Consider the following 16,759-nt stretch of genomic DNA (forward strand, 5'->3'; position numbering starts at 1 on the left):
AGAATGCAAATGGTTTGTGTATGGTTGATGAAACAATAAAGCATGTGTTGATGTATTGTTGTAAGTACCGGTATTTGGAAGAGAGGGAAAGATAGATGTGTAGGGATTGGGTGGATGAGGGAGGGTTTGAAGTTAGTAGGGCTCTTTTTTCTTTTCTTTGTAGTACAGGATTAGATAGTAGGGTTTAGTTTATCTTAATGTTTCTTTATTAATTTAGTCTAAACTGTGATTGACTACACACTCCAGTACAGTAGGTGGCGGAATTCACATCTAACGTTTGTTTGCGGACCGCCATAATATTATAGAAGAAGATTAAGTTTTCGTAATTTCCGGTGTTAGCAAAAATATTGTTGTTGTTTTTTTGTTGCGCTGGTGGAACGACAGGCTGAGGTGAAAAGCCTGACTATGTCTTTATGTCAGTGACATAGAGGTGTTACACTAATAGGCATCTAACGATAAAGTAAACTGCAAGAAAGGTCAAAGGGGCTGGCAGAGTCCCATTCGGTAGTGCAACTAACGGAATAAATGTTAGTTAGCCATCCAGCTACAGTAACGTTGGCTAATAAGCAGAACATTAAGTATCTGTCAGAAGACTAATAGCTTGTTAGCTACGGACCCATCAACACCACCATCGTTTCAAATATATCGCCGTGTCTTAATTTTAGTACGATGGGAAACGCCGCTACAGCTAAGAAAGGCAACGAACAAGAGAGCGGTAAGTGATTATTGCTATCTTCCCTGAAAAGCTAGCTAACTAATGATGTTCGTTATTTGAAGAGCCAAGTTGATAAAGGATTGCAGGCTTAGGGGACGAACTGGCTTAGCTAACTAACGTAACAAACGTTAGCAACAGTGCGCTAACGTTAACGAGCTAACTAGCTAGCAACACTGACAGTTGGGTAGACGATGCGGCCGTCGTACTACCAGCGGTGCAACAGGGTGGGGGAGGGAGGGTATTCTAATTCATTTGTGTTTGAGTAACGTTAGCTAGCTAAACATTTTGGAAATTGTCAGACAGTAAATAACAATTTACATGTTTAATGTTGATATTCACGAAGACACTGTCTGTCCAGTTACTGTAGTTAGATAACCAGCTACTTAATTTAGCAGCTACGTAAGTAAAGTAGTTAACGTTACTATAACGTGGTAACTTGAACTGTTTGCTAACGTTTTTTATTTCAGAAAACCGCTGACCTTAAAGTGGAACTGGCAGCGTTATAACTACTTTGCAAATATGAAACAGACAATCATCAGTTCATAATTTCAGTAAAAAAATAACATTCCCAGTTTATAATACAAAACCAACTTTGAAGTTTTAAAAATGTAAAACTCAACATTCCATGATGTAAGTTACTGCTACACTAAGGCATGAGTCTAGTACACTAAGGCATGAGTCTAGTGGCAGAATAAATGGATGCAGTTCAATGCATGATTCATATTCACCAATACATTTTCAGGTTGTTAAAGTTTCAATGACTCAATAACATGGACAAAGGTAACTGAGGCAGGGAATGTCAATTAATCAAACTAGCAAGGGCAATGATCCCAAGTCAGTCATAACAAATATGTATTTATGTAGCAAGCTAAAAACAGAGCCTAATGTTAGCTATCTAGCTAGCTGCTAGCGGGGCGTAATGTCATTGGAGGAGTGGATGACTGACTGACTTTTCCCCCCATGTATCGTTTTTCAGTAGCTACACAGCTAGAGATGCACGTGCCATTTTGTTAACTAGCAAGAAATGTGAATAACTTTGCTCGCTAGCTATACTGAACGACTGTTGTCCAGTTAGCATATCGCTTGTGTTCGCAAAGTCACTCTGGCAAGCTATGTACTCCGATTTCAGAGCACTCTTGTCTGAAGGTGCCAGCCTACCTTGCCATGGTTGTTTGATCTATAGGACTGTAAAGTTCCCAAATATAAGAGGACTCCCAGGGCGTTGACACATGTGACCGAATGCCTCGATTGGCTCTTATGTAGCAACACTAGAAATTGTTATAAAAGTAGAGACTCGGAGCAAGAAAATGGTTTATCATACATTGCATGCTTTGTAAGTTGATAAACTTGTAACCCCACTTTTGAGAAAATGGCCCTTGAATGTTTTGGTACACCAACTGGAGAGCTCTTCTTTGTCTACACTAGTGGTTCCCAAACTTGTTATAGTCCCGTGCCACTTCAAGCATTCACCCTCCAGTTGCAAACATTCACCCACCAGGGTCAGCGCACTCTCAAATGTAGTTTTGTGCCGTCATTGTAAGCCTGCCACACACACACTATACAATCTATTTATTTAACATAAGAATGAGTGAGTTTTTATCACAACCTGGCTCTTGGGAAGTGACAAAGAGCTCTTGTAGGACCAGGGCACAAATAATAATAATAATCAATAATGTTGCTCTTTATTTAGCCATCTTACATATAAAACTTTATTTGTTCATAAAAAATGGTGAATAACTCACCACAGGTTAATAATGCTTGAAAGAATGCACATAACTCTGCTATGTTGTATTGGAGAGTCTCGGTCTTAAATAATTTTCCACACAGTCTGTGCCTGTATTTAGTTTTCATGCTAGTGAGGGCTGAGAATCCACTCTCACATAGGTACGTGGATGGGGAATCAGTGTCTTAATAGCGCTATTTGCCAAGGCAAGAAACTCTGAAACAGCCCAATCCAGAGCCCTATTCTGATTATATTCCATTTTCACAGAACCGCCTGTTGCAATTTCGATGAGGCTCTGTTGTTCAGATATCGTTAAGTGGACTGAATCCAGTTGTTTGTGTCGTCCATTTCGGGAAATTACCTGCGTAATTGCGTACCCAGCTCACTCAGGTGACATTGTCCATAAGCTTGAGTTCATTTGCACCAAGAAAATCATACAATGATGGAAAGACCTGTGTGTTGTCCTTGTTAATGCAGACAGAAAAAGAGCTCCAACTTCTTAATCATAGCCTCATTTTTGTCCCTAGCAATTTAATATAGATGTGACGCGTCCCTGTAATCCTAGATTTAGATTATTCAGGCGAGAAAAACATCACCCAGATAGGTCAGTCATGTGAGAAACTCGTAATGACGCAAGCGGTCAGACAAGTGAAAATTATGGTCAGTAAAGAAAACTTTAAGGTTGTCTCTCAATTTAAAAAAAAACGTTTCAATACTTTGCCCCTTGATAACCAGCGCACTTCTGTATGTTGTAAATGCGTTACATGGTCACTGCCCACATCATTGCATAGTGCAGAAAATACACAAGAGTTCAGGGGCCTTGCTTTAACAGTTAACCATTTTCACTGTAGTGTCCAAAACATCTTTCAAGCTGTCAGGCATTCCCTTGGCAGCAAGAGCCTCTCTGTGGATGTTGCAGTGTACCCAAGTGGCGTCGGGAGCAACTGCTTGCACGCGCGTTCCCACTCCACTATGTCTCCCTGTCATGGCTTTTGCGTCATCAGTACAGATACCGACGTGAGCAGCAGCTACGTTTGGCTACATACAGAACTTTAGTGGAATTCCTGAGAGAGAGTAACGGGTAATGTGATTGGATTTCATTTGTTTGACTCGGCTACCTGTGTTTGTCATTCTGTTATTTCGCTGAACACTAGATGGTGTAACTTTTATTTTTGGCAAAACTACCAGGCGAGAGAAACCTGGCCCAAATGTATAGCCTAGTTGCAAAATATAAATGGACTGTTTGAAAATGTGAAGGAAAAAAATGTAAAAAATTACTTTTGTATTTTTTTTAAATGTGAAACTTTTTTATTTGGTGTACCAAATTGGTCTAAACTCATACAGCATTGTTTACCCTAATAAGCTTTACCCCCACCCATTTCTTTAAGGATTCACATGTGAGGCGATGTTAAACAGGCTATATCAAATAAAATCTACTTTTATTTGTCACAGGATACAGAAATGTAAACGGTAGAGATAGTACTTGTATAGTAGCAATATCAAAAACAAAAAGTGCCCAGATAAAAATATTTTATAATTATTAGATGACACTTACCGACCCACTTGTCTAAATTGATGGGTCATGTGAAGGAAATGCAATTACCAAACCCCAGCCACATCGAGCTAAGTGGATGGGTCACTATTGTCTAGACATGTACACATGTTAATGAAACACAATAGATGGCTGTAATCACTCCCAGAAACACATGGCTAATTTGGTGGGTGATGTAATAATCTGGCCAAGTGGAGTCTTGTTTAGACATGTAGCTAGCCAGGTAGGTAGCTTGCTAAACAATGAACAGGCATAATCTCAACTCTTACTGCTACCAATACCAACATTGTCATAGCTGTAGTATGAATCTGCAGGTAGAAACTACATTCAATGTTAGCTAGCTAAGATTAGGCTGTAACTAGCAATGCAAATAGATTTCTGATTTGAATAATATTACTACGCAGATCATACACGTAACGTAAGCTAGTGAGCAATCAAGCTAACGTTTGCTTGCTAACTAGTAGTATGCGTTAACTTGCAATATCACGGCAGACTGGAACCATTTAACTCCGTTTTGTTTGTAGCTACATCTTGTTTGGCCAGCGTTGTGCAGAAAGTAGCCCATCACTTTATCCAACTGATATGTCAATAGTGCCTGCTAAATTCAGGGCATCAATGTTGTTGAAGACATCACGGTACACGTTCCCCAAGGGCACCCCCCCCCCCAAGCTCAACTCAAAAGATGGCACACAGAATGCAAAAATATTCTTAGAAATATTTAACCTCCACACATTAACAAGTCCAATAGCTCAAATGAAAGATAAACACCTTGTTCATCTACCCAGCGCAGATTTCTAAAATGTTTTACGCGAAAACATAGCACATATGTATATCAAACCACCACTAGTACACATACAATATGTAGCCATATTGTCAAATGACAAAAATATACAATCACAAACGCAGGATTAAATTTTACCTTTATTTTACTAGGCAGGTCAGAAAAATAATTCACTAACCTTTTGAAAATCTTCATCAGATGACAGTAATAGAACATGTTACACAGTACATTTATGTTTTTTTCAATAATATGCAATTTATATCCATAAATCTCCGTTTACATTTAGCCATGTTCAAAAAATGCTACAAAAATGTCATGATAAATTATACATAGCTCCGCCAGATAACGCCAGATAACAGCAATACACATCATAAACTTTGACTAAATATACATGTTCTACATATAGTTAAAAAGATTTACACTGCTTCTTAATGCAACCGCTGTTACATTTATTTTTAGGTTACAGAATTCGCATCAAAAGGCACTAATCTGAGACTTCAGACATAAGCAATATTCCTCCGCTATGTTGGAGTCAGAAACACAAGATTACAACATAAATATTCCCTTACCTTTGATGGTCTTCGATCAGAATGTAGTGGAAGAAGTCATACTTACCCAAAACATCGTTTGGTTTCAATTCGTGTGTCTTTGTATTAGCATATGCTGCAAGTTCCAGCTGAAATGCTACAAAAAACTTCTGGTCACGAACAGTTGCGCATCAAAACTTCAAAATTACATATCCGACTAAACTGGTCAAACTAAGTGCAGAATAAGCTTTAGGATGTTCTAAGCATACAAAACAATTGGCGATAGACTAAACGCAACTCTTCTCAAACGAAATGGAACAAAAGAATAGGCTGTTATTGACTTGGACGCACAGATATTTTCCAGTGACAACTCTATTTTGCCTGTTCAACCGGTCAAAGCTCGGGATTTTTTATTACTTGGCCCCATTGAAAGAACACAGCACGCTGAACACACAGAAACTGTTCCCAGATCCGTAGCTGGTAAGGGTGGTTATGACTTCTTGGGGTAACTTTCCTGATGAGATCCGAGGTTTGGGAGAATGGCTGCCCTGGAGTTCTCTTTAGCATACAGACATAATTCGAACGGTTTTAGAAGATTTAGAGTGTTTTCTATTCGATAATAATTATTATATGCATATATTAGCAATTTTGGACAGATTTTTTTTTCTGTTTACTACACTGTCATCTCAAAGGGGGCAGTATTGTGCATAGCCTTAACAGGAAAAGAAAAGTAGCAAAACTTTTGTAGTTCTCGATGTCTGAAGTTATATCTTTAAAAAATGGCACGGTAGAAAGGAGTAGCAACACATACTGATCAGCTCACATAACAGACAGAAGCACGCTACATGGCAGACCAATCCAAACTCATCTCCCTGCATGTCCAGCTCATCCATTTTCTCAGCCAATCATGGCTAGTGGGACGGTTCCTGTCTTTTTCCGTGACTAAACTAAGGAGGCTCGTAATTAAACAAATGTATTCGTGTTTATGGATAGAGTACAAGTTTAAGGCACATGAAAGTTCACATGTTTCAGAAGGCATGTTTACGTTCAAATGCCTCCAGTGAAATGCGTCATATGCCTTCTTCCCTGAAACAAGTCAGGTATTAATCCATTCATTTTGTGGCTTTCAGAAATGCTTTCTCATGATCTAAAGTTGCGCTGTTGCAACTGCCTGTAAATACACAGTCCAGTTCAAAATTAATGATGACATGCCTGTGGCAATGGCTTGTTTGCAAAAATAACTACTACAGCTCTGATTGGCTATGGTGCAAACGTTGTTTGGAATCAGTCCTGGAATGGATGTTTTTTAATGCATTGTCTTCATTAACCTTTCTGGGAAGCTTGCTTTCCTCTCTGTATCCCATGGAAAAATCCGGTGAAATTGCAGAGTGACTTTAAATTTTACCTTTATTTTACTAGGCAGGTCAGTTAAGAACAAATTCTTATTTTCAATGACGGCCTAGGAACAGTTCCAAACTGCCTGTTCAGGGGCAGAACGACAGATTTGTACCTTGTCAGCTCGGGGATTCGAACTTGCAACCTTTCGGTTACTAGTCCAACGCTCTAACCACTAGGCTACTCTGCCGCCCCATTCATGAAAATACAAGTGTCATACATCAAAATTGTTAACCCAGCCTCTGTGTCAGATTTCAAAAAGGCTTTAAGGCGAAAGCACACCATGCGTTTTGCCTGAACAAAAGCTAAAAACCATTCTTCAAACAGGCAGGTGCGCCATGAAAGTCAGAAATAGAAAAATAAATGCTTTGTATTTCTGGACAAAAGTTCCCAGCTAGAGTGGTCCTTTTTTCGATAAATTCCTTCAATTATATCCAAAACTAGTTTAGCATCTTTTTGTGACAAAATATCTTTTTTAAAACTGTGATTGACTTGTTAATTGTTTATCCAAAAATGTAACTTGCGTCTAGAGTTTCAACAGGTTAAATAAAGGTGAAATAAAATAAATAAAAAAATTCAATAATCCACTGGTTTCCCTCCTTCAAAATGCATACAAAATGAATCCCAAACGTTACCAATAAACTTCTCCAAACAAGTCAAACAACGTTTATAATCAAACCTCGGGTACCCTAATACGTAAATAAACGATACAATTTAAGACGGAGAATCGTTATTGTCTTTACCGGAGATAAACAACAAAGAACGAGCTCTTATCCACACGCATGAAAACATTACAGCCAAAATGGGAGAAATAAGTGGCTCTAAGTGGCACTGAGAAATAATACAAATTTTAACTCATTTTTCCATAAACAAGCCTGAAACTCTAAAGACTGTTGACATCTAGTGGAAGCCCTAGGAACTGCAATCTGGGATGATTTCGCCTCATAATAAACATGGCAGCCATTGGAATCAGTGGTAGGCTGAAAATATATATTTTTTGGATGGTTTGTCCTTGGGCTTTTGCCTGCCATAGCAGTTCTGTTATACTCACAGACATTATTTTAAGTTTGAGAAATTTTAGAGTGTTTTCTATCCAAATCTACCAATTATATGCATATCCTAGCTTCTGGGCCTGAGTAACAGGCAGTTTACTTTGGGCATACTTTTCATCTCGACGTCAAAATGCTGCCCTCTAGCCCATAATTGTCCAAATCAATCATATCACCATAGTACCCTCAAAGCTCAAAGTACCCTTAAAGCTTGAGGCCCTGGGTCTGAACCCCACCCTGTGCAACTGGGTCCTGGACTTCCTGAGGGGTCGCCCCCAGGTGGTGAAGGTAGGAAACACCTCTTCGCTGATCCTCAACACTGGGGCCCCGCAAGGGTGTGTGCTCAGCCCCCTACTATACTCCCTGTTCACCATTGACTGCATGGCCTACCACGCCTCCAACTCAATCATCAAGTTTGCAGATGACATAACAGCAGTAGGCTAGATTACCAACAGCAATGAAACAACCGACAGGGAGGAGGTGAGTCCTCTGGGAGTGTGGTGCCAGGAAAACAACCTCTCGTGCAACGTCAACAAAACTAAGGAAATGATCGTGGACTTCAGGAAACAGCAGTGGGACCGCAGTGGAGAAGGTGGAAAGCTTCTGTGTATACCAAGTTCCTTGGTGTACACATCACTGACAAACTGAAATGGTCCACCCACAAAGACAGTGCGGTGAAGAAGGCACCACAGCGCCTCTTCAACCTCAGGAGGCTGAAGAAATTTGGCTTAACTCCTAAAACGCTCACAAACTTTTACAGATGCACAATTGAGAGCATCCTTTAAGGCTGTATCACAGCCTGTTATGGCAACTGCACTGCCCACAAAGGTTCGTCAAAGCTGGGTCTCGGAGCTGTTTTTCAGTCTCTTATCTCAAGGCCATCAGACTGCTGAACAGCCATCATTAGCACATCAGAGGCGGCTGCATATAGACATCAATTTGGAATCACTGGCCACTTTAATTGTGTGTAAATTTTTAATCACCCATATCATATGTATATACTGTACTCTATTCTATGCCACAGTATCTTAGTCCAATGCTGCTCTGACAGATGTATATAGTCTTAATCCATTCCTTATTTAACGTGCCTTAGGCATGCTGCAAGGAGGCATGAGTACTGCAGGTGTGGCCAGGGCAATAAATTGCAATGTCCGTACTGTGAGACGTCTAAGACAGTGCTACAGGGAGACAGGACGGACAGCTGATCGTCCTCACAGTGGCAGATCACGTGTAACAACACCTGCACAGGATCGGTACATCTGAACATCGCACCTGTGGGACAGGTACAGGATGACAACAACAACTGCCCGAGTTACACCAGGAACTCACAATCCCTCCATCAGGACTCGGACTGTAGGGCTTGTAGGCCTGTTGTAAGGCAGGTCCTCACCAGACATCACCGGCAATAACGTTGCCTATGGGCACAATCTAGAGATCGACCGATTATGATTTTTTAACGGCGATACCAATTATTAGAGGACCAGAGAAAGCCGATACTGATTATTCGGCTGATTTTTATATATTTCTTGTAATAATGACAATTACAACAATACTGAATGAACAATGAACACTTATTTTAACTTAATATAATATATCAATAAAATCTATTTAGTCTCAAATAAATAATGAAATATGTTCAATTTTGTTTAAATAATGTAAAACAAAGTGTTGGAGAAGAAAGTAAAAGTGCAATATGTGCCATGTAAAAAAGCTAAGGTTTAAGTTCCTTGCTCAGAACATGAGAACATATGAAAGCTGGTGCTTCCTTTTATTAACATGAGTCTACAATATTCCCAGGTAAGAGGTTTTAGTTATTATAGGACTATTTCTCTCTATACCATTTGTATTTCATATACCTTTGACTGTTGTATGTTCTAATAGGTACTTTAGTATTGCCATCCTAATATCGGGAGTTGATAGGCTTGAAGTCATAAACAGCTGCTGGCAAACGCAGTAAAGTGTTTGAATTAATGCTTACGAGCCCGCTGTGCCTACCACCTCAAATCATAGACTTAATTATAATATCACAGAAATATGAGCCTTAGGTCATTAATATGGTTAAATCCGGAATCTATCATTTCGAAAACAAAATGTTTATTCTTTCATTGAAATACGGAACGTTCCGTATTTTATGTAACGGGTGGCATCCATAAGTCTAAATATTGCTGTTAGATTGCACAACCTTCAATGTTATGTCATAATTACGTAAAATTCTGGCATATTAGTTCGCAACGAGCCAGGCGGCCCAAACTGCTGCATATACCCTGACTCTGCGTGCAATGAACCCAAGAGAAGTGACACAATTTCCCCAGTTTAATATTGCCTGCTAACCTGCATTTCTTTTAACTAAATATGCAGGTTTAAAAAAATATGCTTCTGTGTATAGATTTTAAGAAAGGCATTGATGTTTATGGTTAGGTACATTTATGCAACGATTGTGCTTTTTTCGCAAATGCGCTTTTGTTAAATCTTCCCGTGTTTGGTGAAGTTGGCTGTCTTTGTTAGGAAGAAATAGTCTTCACACAGTTAGCAACGAGCCAGGTGGCCCAAACTGCTGCATATACCCTGACTCTGTTGCACAGAACGCAAGAGAAGTGACACAATTTCCCTCGTTAAAGAAATCATGTTAGCAGGTAATATTAACTAAATATGCAGGTTTAAAAATGTGTATTTATTTTAAGAATGGCGTTGATGTTTATGGTTAGTTTATCATCGGTACAACGACAGTTCTTTTTTCGCTAATGCGCTTGTTAAATCACCCGTTTGGCGAAGTAGGCTATGATAAATTAACAGGCATCGCATCAATTATATGCAACGCAGGTCTAGCTCGATAAACTAGTAATATCATCAACCATGTGTAGTTAACTAGTGATTATGTTAAGATTGTTTTTTATACGTTATGTTTAATGCTAGCCAGCACCTTACCGTGGCTCCTTGCTGCACTCGCATAACAGGTAGTCAGGCTGCCACGCGCAGTCTCCTCGTGGAGTGCAATGTAATCGGCCATGATCTGGGTACAAAAATGCCGATTTACCGATTGTTATGAAAGTTTGAAATCGTCCCTAAATAATCGGTCAATCTTTGCACAAACCCACACAAAATCTGTGGAATTTGTTCAGTTTATGTCTCAGGTGTTGAATCTTGTTATGTTCATACAAATATTTACACTTGTTAAGTTTGTTAAATATTAACGCAGTTGACAGTGAGCGGACATTTCTTTTTTTTGATGAGTTTATTTAGAAACCCATTAATCGCATTTTCAACTCTAGGCCTACTGGTGGTTTTGTCACTAAAAATTTTGAGTAGATATGGCAAATATTTCCACTCTGGCACATGCATTCTAGCCAACAGCTCGCAGATACAGTGTGGGTATACCCTCCTACATGAGATTTATTATGGACAAAAGAGCAAGATTATTTAGGTTTGTCAAACGGCAGCCAAGCACCAATCATGTCACCAGAGTAAGTTCATCACCGGGCGCTTTCACCACCTTGTGAAGTTCATCATTTTTTTCCATCTGTAGCCTAATAAACGGCATGCTTTCCCATAATGTACTTTACTCTCATAAAAAGGTTAGATGGAAACCTGGTTAATGTTGATCCATTTTGAGGATGCTGGAATTTATTTTTTGGGATTAATGTGCACATGCCTACAAGAGACTTTTGAAGTAACCTAAACTGAATAAAACATTGACTTGTGTTCATGCCACATATAACAGGTAAAATTACACGCATTTTGGCAATTTTGAAGCATTATGGTCTAGGTGCGCAAGGAATAGCCACTGATTGGAGAGGAGGCAGAGCATGTGTTAAGCTTTCCTGAATAACTGGACCTGCCGGAAGCATATGTGGCCACATTTATTATAGGACGACTTGTGATAATGATGATCTGAAAGAGACGGCACATCTCAATATCAGAAGTAAAAAATATTTTTAAAAGTTACGAATTTGAAGTTAGCCTGAACATGAGAAAATTGGTTTGATGTCTCTCGTTTGAAACGGTTCAAGAGTTACTGTTGGTGTTACAATTCTTAACTTATTACAACTATTATTATATGATAGGATAGCCTGAAAGTTTAAGTTTGGTTTTGTAACTTAACTGACCAAGGAGCTATTTTAAATAGCTACCACTATATTACTGTGGTTCTACTTCAAACCATGTTAATTTATGCAAATGTAAAATTATTAAGTATAAGTAATATCAAATCTGAATGCATTTTAAGTTGGGTCAGTCTGAACATCTCAACATTAGATTAGCGTTGACAGCTTTATTGTGACTCGTTTCAGGAAACTAGGCGTATGTCGCACGTCACTACTTCACAGGAGAGCCATTAGAACTTTTTGGGCAGAAATTCCTTCTGGAACATGTGAACTTTCATGTGTCATAATAACAAACTTGTATTCCATATGTAAATACGAATACAATTGTTAAATTACGAGCCTAGTTGGTTGAGCCATGGAAAACGACAGCAACCGTCCCGCTAGCCATGATTGGCTGAGATAATGAGTGGGGTGGACATGCCGAGAGATGAGTTTGGATTGGTCTGCCATGTTGCACGCTTCTGTCTATAGTATGAGTTGGTCATGCGTAGGTATTCCTTTCTAACGCTTCTTTTTTGAAAGATATCACGTAGTAGAACTGCATAAGTGTTGCTCTCCACTTTCTGGAAGACCGAGTTTTGAAATCAGTGGATTAGAGTATGATAGCTAAGGTGAGGGAGAAAAGTCTGCCATTTGATTGCAACTATTCAGACGGAGTCGACAAGAGAACCCAGAATGCTCTGGATTACATCTTCAAACTAAGGGCAACCATGGCATCCGTGACAGAAGGGGAGATTTGTCAGAAAATGTACCACAGTGAAGGGGTTGGATGTGCCACTGTACTCCATTACCCATATATCGCGCCGGGTCCACGGTGTCTTAACGTACCCATGATTACATTCCGACCCCAGTGCAGGTCAGTGTAAACAAGCGTAACAGTAGGGTTTGAATCTGCCCAAAAGCGTAGGGACGGCTCTGTTTTCTGTAAGTGCCGGTCACTGGTCCAGTAGCCTGTAAGACTCATTTTCAGCCGGAAACCTTTTCCACTGTCAAACTGTGTTCCTTCCTAGTCCAGCCTGAGTGCCATAGATAAAAACTGGGCACAGCTTCGTCACTGTCATGGCTTCACCATTACTTTACTGAAAACCGTGTGTCTCGAGCCCAAAGGGTTCAAAGGGTATGAATGTGCCCCACATGGCGGTATGCACAAAGGTTCCAAAATGTAATTTGTGGGAAAGTGCCATTCTAAAATGCACATGCGATTGGTTTCATGGATGAAGATGGAAATATACTACATGATTTCATGTGTGTTATTTCATAGTTTTGATGTCTTCACTATTATTCCACAATGTACAAGATAGTAAAAATTAAGAAAAACCCTGGAATGAGACGGTATGCCCAAACTTTTGACTGGTACTGTATATTTTTTTCTACATATTCTACAGGTACCAGATGTATTATTTGTCCATTCTACAATGTAATCTAATTAAGAATAAGGTTATTAAGTTGCAGTGATGGGCATGCAACAGACTCTGGAGAACCTTTAACCTTTAACCTTTATGCATTACCACTAGAGAGCAATATCACCTTTGTTTCAATAGCCTATATCATAGACCTAGATGTATTGTTTACAAAATATTGAACGTTCTTGAACACAGTGCATCGTTTTGTGATGCAATGTTTTTGTACGTTTTTTAAACTTATTTTTAAAAAGCATGAGTGCTGTTAAAATCTAGTATGAAAGTGAAAATAGTTTAGACAGTAGTCTAGAGTTCTGAAGCGGCTTTCTTTTACAAGAACTGAAGTACAGTTGAACAGGAAGCCCATACCGTGTTAGTGTGTGGTTAGTCAAGCATCGCAGTTTGCAATTCATCACAAACAGGAAGTGTATATCACTCTGTATGGCCTCCAGTTGTAAAACGGTTTGGTTACCTTTTAGCTGTAAGTTTGATCTAGTCATTGGGAAGGGAAAAACGCCATTTAAATTCTAAATGGCCCAGGGAAAGGATCATTCCTTCCTAAAGCTGGACGACCTTGCCAGCCGATTCTTCAACAGGTATCGCAAAGGCAACCAAGAGCAAAAAGCCCAGGAGAGTGAGGGGCCTCATGTCTCAGAGTTCACCATCATTTGGGATAAGTTGAGTAAGTTACTGTGTGGTCTTCATGCTGTAGCTATCAAAATAGGCAGGTGTGACCAAGTGGGTCTAATTATTAGACGAGCTCAAACTCTCAACTTGTGTAACTGCTTTTATTTGATAATTGCTGATGTCAACGTTGGCAAAACCCTAACCAGTAAATATTAAGTTTCTAGTGAATACACCCCTGGTATCTTTATGGCTACATGGACACAGTAACACTTGACTTTTTGGTGCTTTTTCTAAATGAGTCTATACGCTGTAACTGAGCCTTGTGTTTTCTTCAAACTTGTCAGGGCTGATAATTAAACCAGAGTGAGACCAGACTGGTGCTTTAGGCTAAACTAAAGGGACACGGTCTGAAAAACCAAAAGATTAATCCTAAAACACACTAAAGTTTTAACAGAAGCAAATGGTATAAAACCAGAAGTGACCTACTGAAACTTGTTTTCATTTTTTTTTTTTTCTTGTCATATGACAACCATGGAACTTGCTTGATTCCTCAATGTTACTAACTATAGAAGCATTCGGTTGATCTTCACCATGGATCTAAAATTGCATGGAGAGTTAGGTTAGTTCTTACACAGAGTCAGTCCCATAAAACACTACCTAGTGCTACGTGCCCTGGAATCCAGTGCCCAAAGTCAGGAAGTTATTAGATAATGTATTGAATTCACCAGGAAGAAAACACACCAGTAACTAGGTCTATGCAGCTATTTGTTCTTCTTAAAACCTTCTTTGTAACTTTGAAGATGCATCGTACACAAACTGCACTGTCATCAACGTGTAATGTATATTGAAAATGCGCAGCAACATTGTTGCAGTCAGTCTCTGTTGCCTCGTCTGAATGAGATCTCTCTGTCCTGTCATTTTCTTTGTGCCACTTCTTGGCCGGGGAGGGTGGATGGTTTGTATTCTATTCTGATTTTTATTTTAAACACTTTTTTCTCCTCTTTCTAATGATCTGTCCTTAACAGTCCTATGTTACCTTCAATGTCAGAGGGGTCAGTGAGCTTTCAAACAGCTAGTGAGAGACGTAGTCTCCCTTACCAGTTAGGCCTACTATCATGTCAGATATGAGAGGCCCATGGAAATAGACGCCCCTATTATCGTGTAGTTACAGCAGTGAGCTACAACTCCTGCTACAGACAGACAGGAAGTTCTCCAATGACATGGCTTAGACTGCATGCAGAAACCCTGTCAGCTCAACAGCTAGCTCAGTCTTAACGTTTTGCCTTTTAGAGACATAATTGAGATTTAGACAAATCTGATATGTAGACATAGTTGGGCTGAAATCCAGTCAGGATAGGGAATGAACTGAATTTACATTCATGCATTGAGAGTTGATTTTGTGAAGATTGTGGACTTTCAGTTAATGAATTAAATCCATGTCTATTTATTAAACTGAGATTCCCCCCAACTCCAGCGGTTTCAGGCTAATCCATTTGAGTTAGGCTATTTGAAATTGCACAGTCTTATGTTGTCTTCTCCAATGTAATTTTGTTGTTACATCTAACCCACTTAAGTATCTAGCTAATATTCTTGTTTTTACATAAACATTTCTTCCCTCTTTCTCCTCTTCATCATTTCCCTCCATGTGGGTGAATGTTCCTGAAATCCCTTGGTGAACTAGAGACTTTTGGTATGCGCATTCTCTTCCATAAGCTGTCCTAAGTCACAGAGAGAGCAGACAGCCAATAGCCTAGATATCATTCAACAAATAGGCTCGGACTACAACCTGGCTGCTGCTACAACAGTAGAAAATGTGTGGCTTTTCTTCAATAGTAATAACATCATGACTAACTCATGGATTTAGCCAATTACTTTGTCATTCCTCGGTGACTATGGACTGCTCATGGCTGCTGTGGTTTCCGCAAAGCACTTTCTATGCCTGCACTGTAGTTAGTTTGCTGTGGCTTTTAAAACTTTTGCTGAATTTTAATTACATTTTTTCCCCCTTCAATAGTGTTAACCCTCTGAAAGGAATGCACTGTTGTTATTCTTTGAATTGGCTATCTATAAAGCCTGTGAGTGCTCTTTGCATCTCTTCATGGTAAATTGCTAGCTAATAAAGATGTTTTAAGTACAGTACCTCTACCTGGTACTTTACTTTGGCCTGACCTTACTAACGGTTTATGTAGTTAGTGTGATCCCCTGAACATGTTGACTGTTAGATACCCAGCAACTCTGATCTAAGTAGAAATGCAATAGGTCTATAGACCTGTCTAACCTGTGTTTATTCTGTCTTCTTTCTTCACCTTTCAGTGAAAGAGTTCTTAGCCAAAGCCAAAGAAGACTTTTTACGAAAATGGGAGTGCCCACCACAGGTAAGAGATCAATAACAAAATACTTCTTTCCCACAGGTAACAAAATACTACACTGAACAAAAATATAAAACGCAACATGCAACAACTTCAAAGATTTTTATGGAGTTACAGTTCATATAAGGAAGTCAGTCAATTTAAATAAATAAATTAGGCCCTAATCTATGAGTTTTTACACGACTGGGAATACAGATGTTCAGATGCCTTTAAAAATATATATTTTAAAAATTAGAGGCGTTATCATAAAACCAGTCAGTATCAGGTGTGACCTCCATTTGCATCATGCAGCGCGACACATCTCCTTCGCATAGAGTTGATATGGCTGTTGATTGTGGCCTGTAAAATGTTGTCCCACTCCGCTTCAATGGCTGTGTGAAGTTGCTGGATATTGGCAGGAACTGGAACATGTCGATCCAGTGCATCCCATAAGTTCTCAATGGGTAACATGTCTGGTGAGTATGCAGGCCATGGAAGAACTGGGACATTTTCAGCTTCCAGGAATTGTGTACAGATCCTTG

At 39.4% G+C, this 16,759-nt stretch overlaps 1 protein-coding gene across 2 annotated transcripts in view; it reads left to right on the top strand.

Moving 5' to 3' along the window:
- Positions 1-345: 345 nt before the first annotated feature.
- prkacba (protein kinase, cAMP-dependent, catalytic, beta a) overlaps positions 346-16,759 on the top strand; it is a 32,973-nt gene continuing 16,559 nt past the window's right edge. Inside the window, exons 1-2 of one of the 2 annotated variants that reach the window (XM_064990547.1) lie at positions 346-715; positions 16,183-16,244. In XM_064990547.1, the coding sequence (XP_064846619.1) occupies positions 670-715; positions 16,183-16,244 (108 nt within the window). In that variant the 5' untranslated portion in view covers positions 346-669. Of the gene's footprint in view, positions 716-13,639; positions 13,925-16,182; positions 16,245-16,759 lie in introns of those variants that run through there. The other variant, XM_064990546.1, reaches the window with a different exon arrangement.

This window comes from Oncorhynchus masou, chromosome 16 (assembly GCF_036934945.1).
Source record: "Oncorhynchus masou masou isolate Uvic2021 chromosome 16, UVic_Omas_1.1, whole genome shotgun sequence".
Lineage (NCBI taxonomy): Eukaryota > Metazoa > Chordata > Actinopteri > Salmoniformes > Salmonidae > Oncorhynchus > Oncorhynchus masou.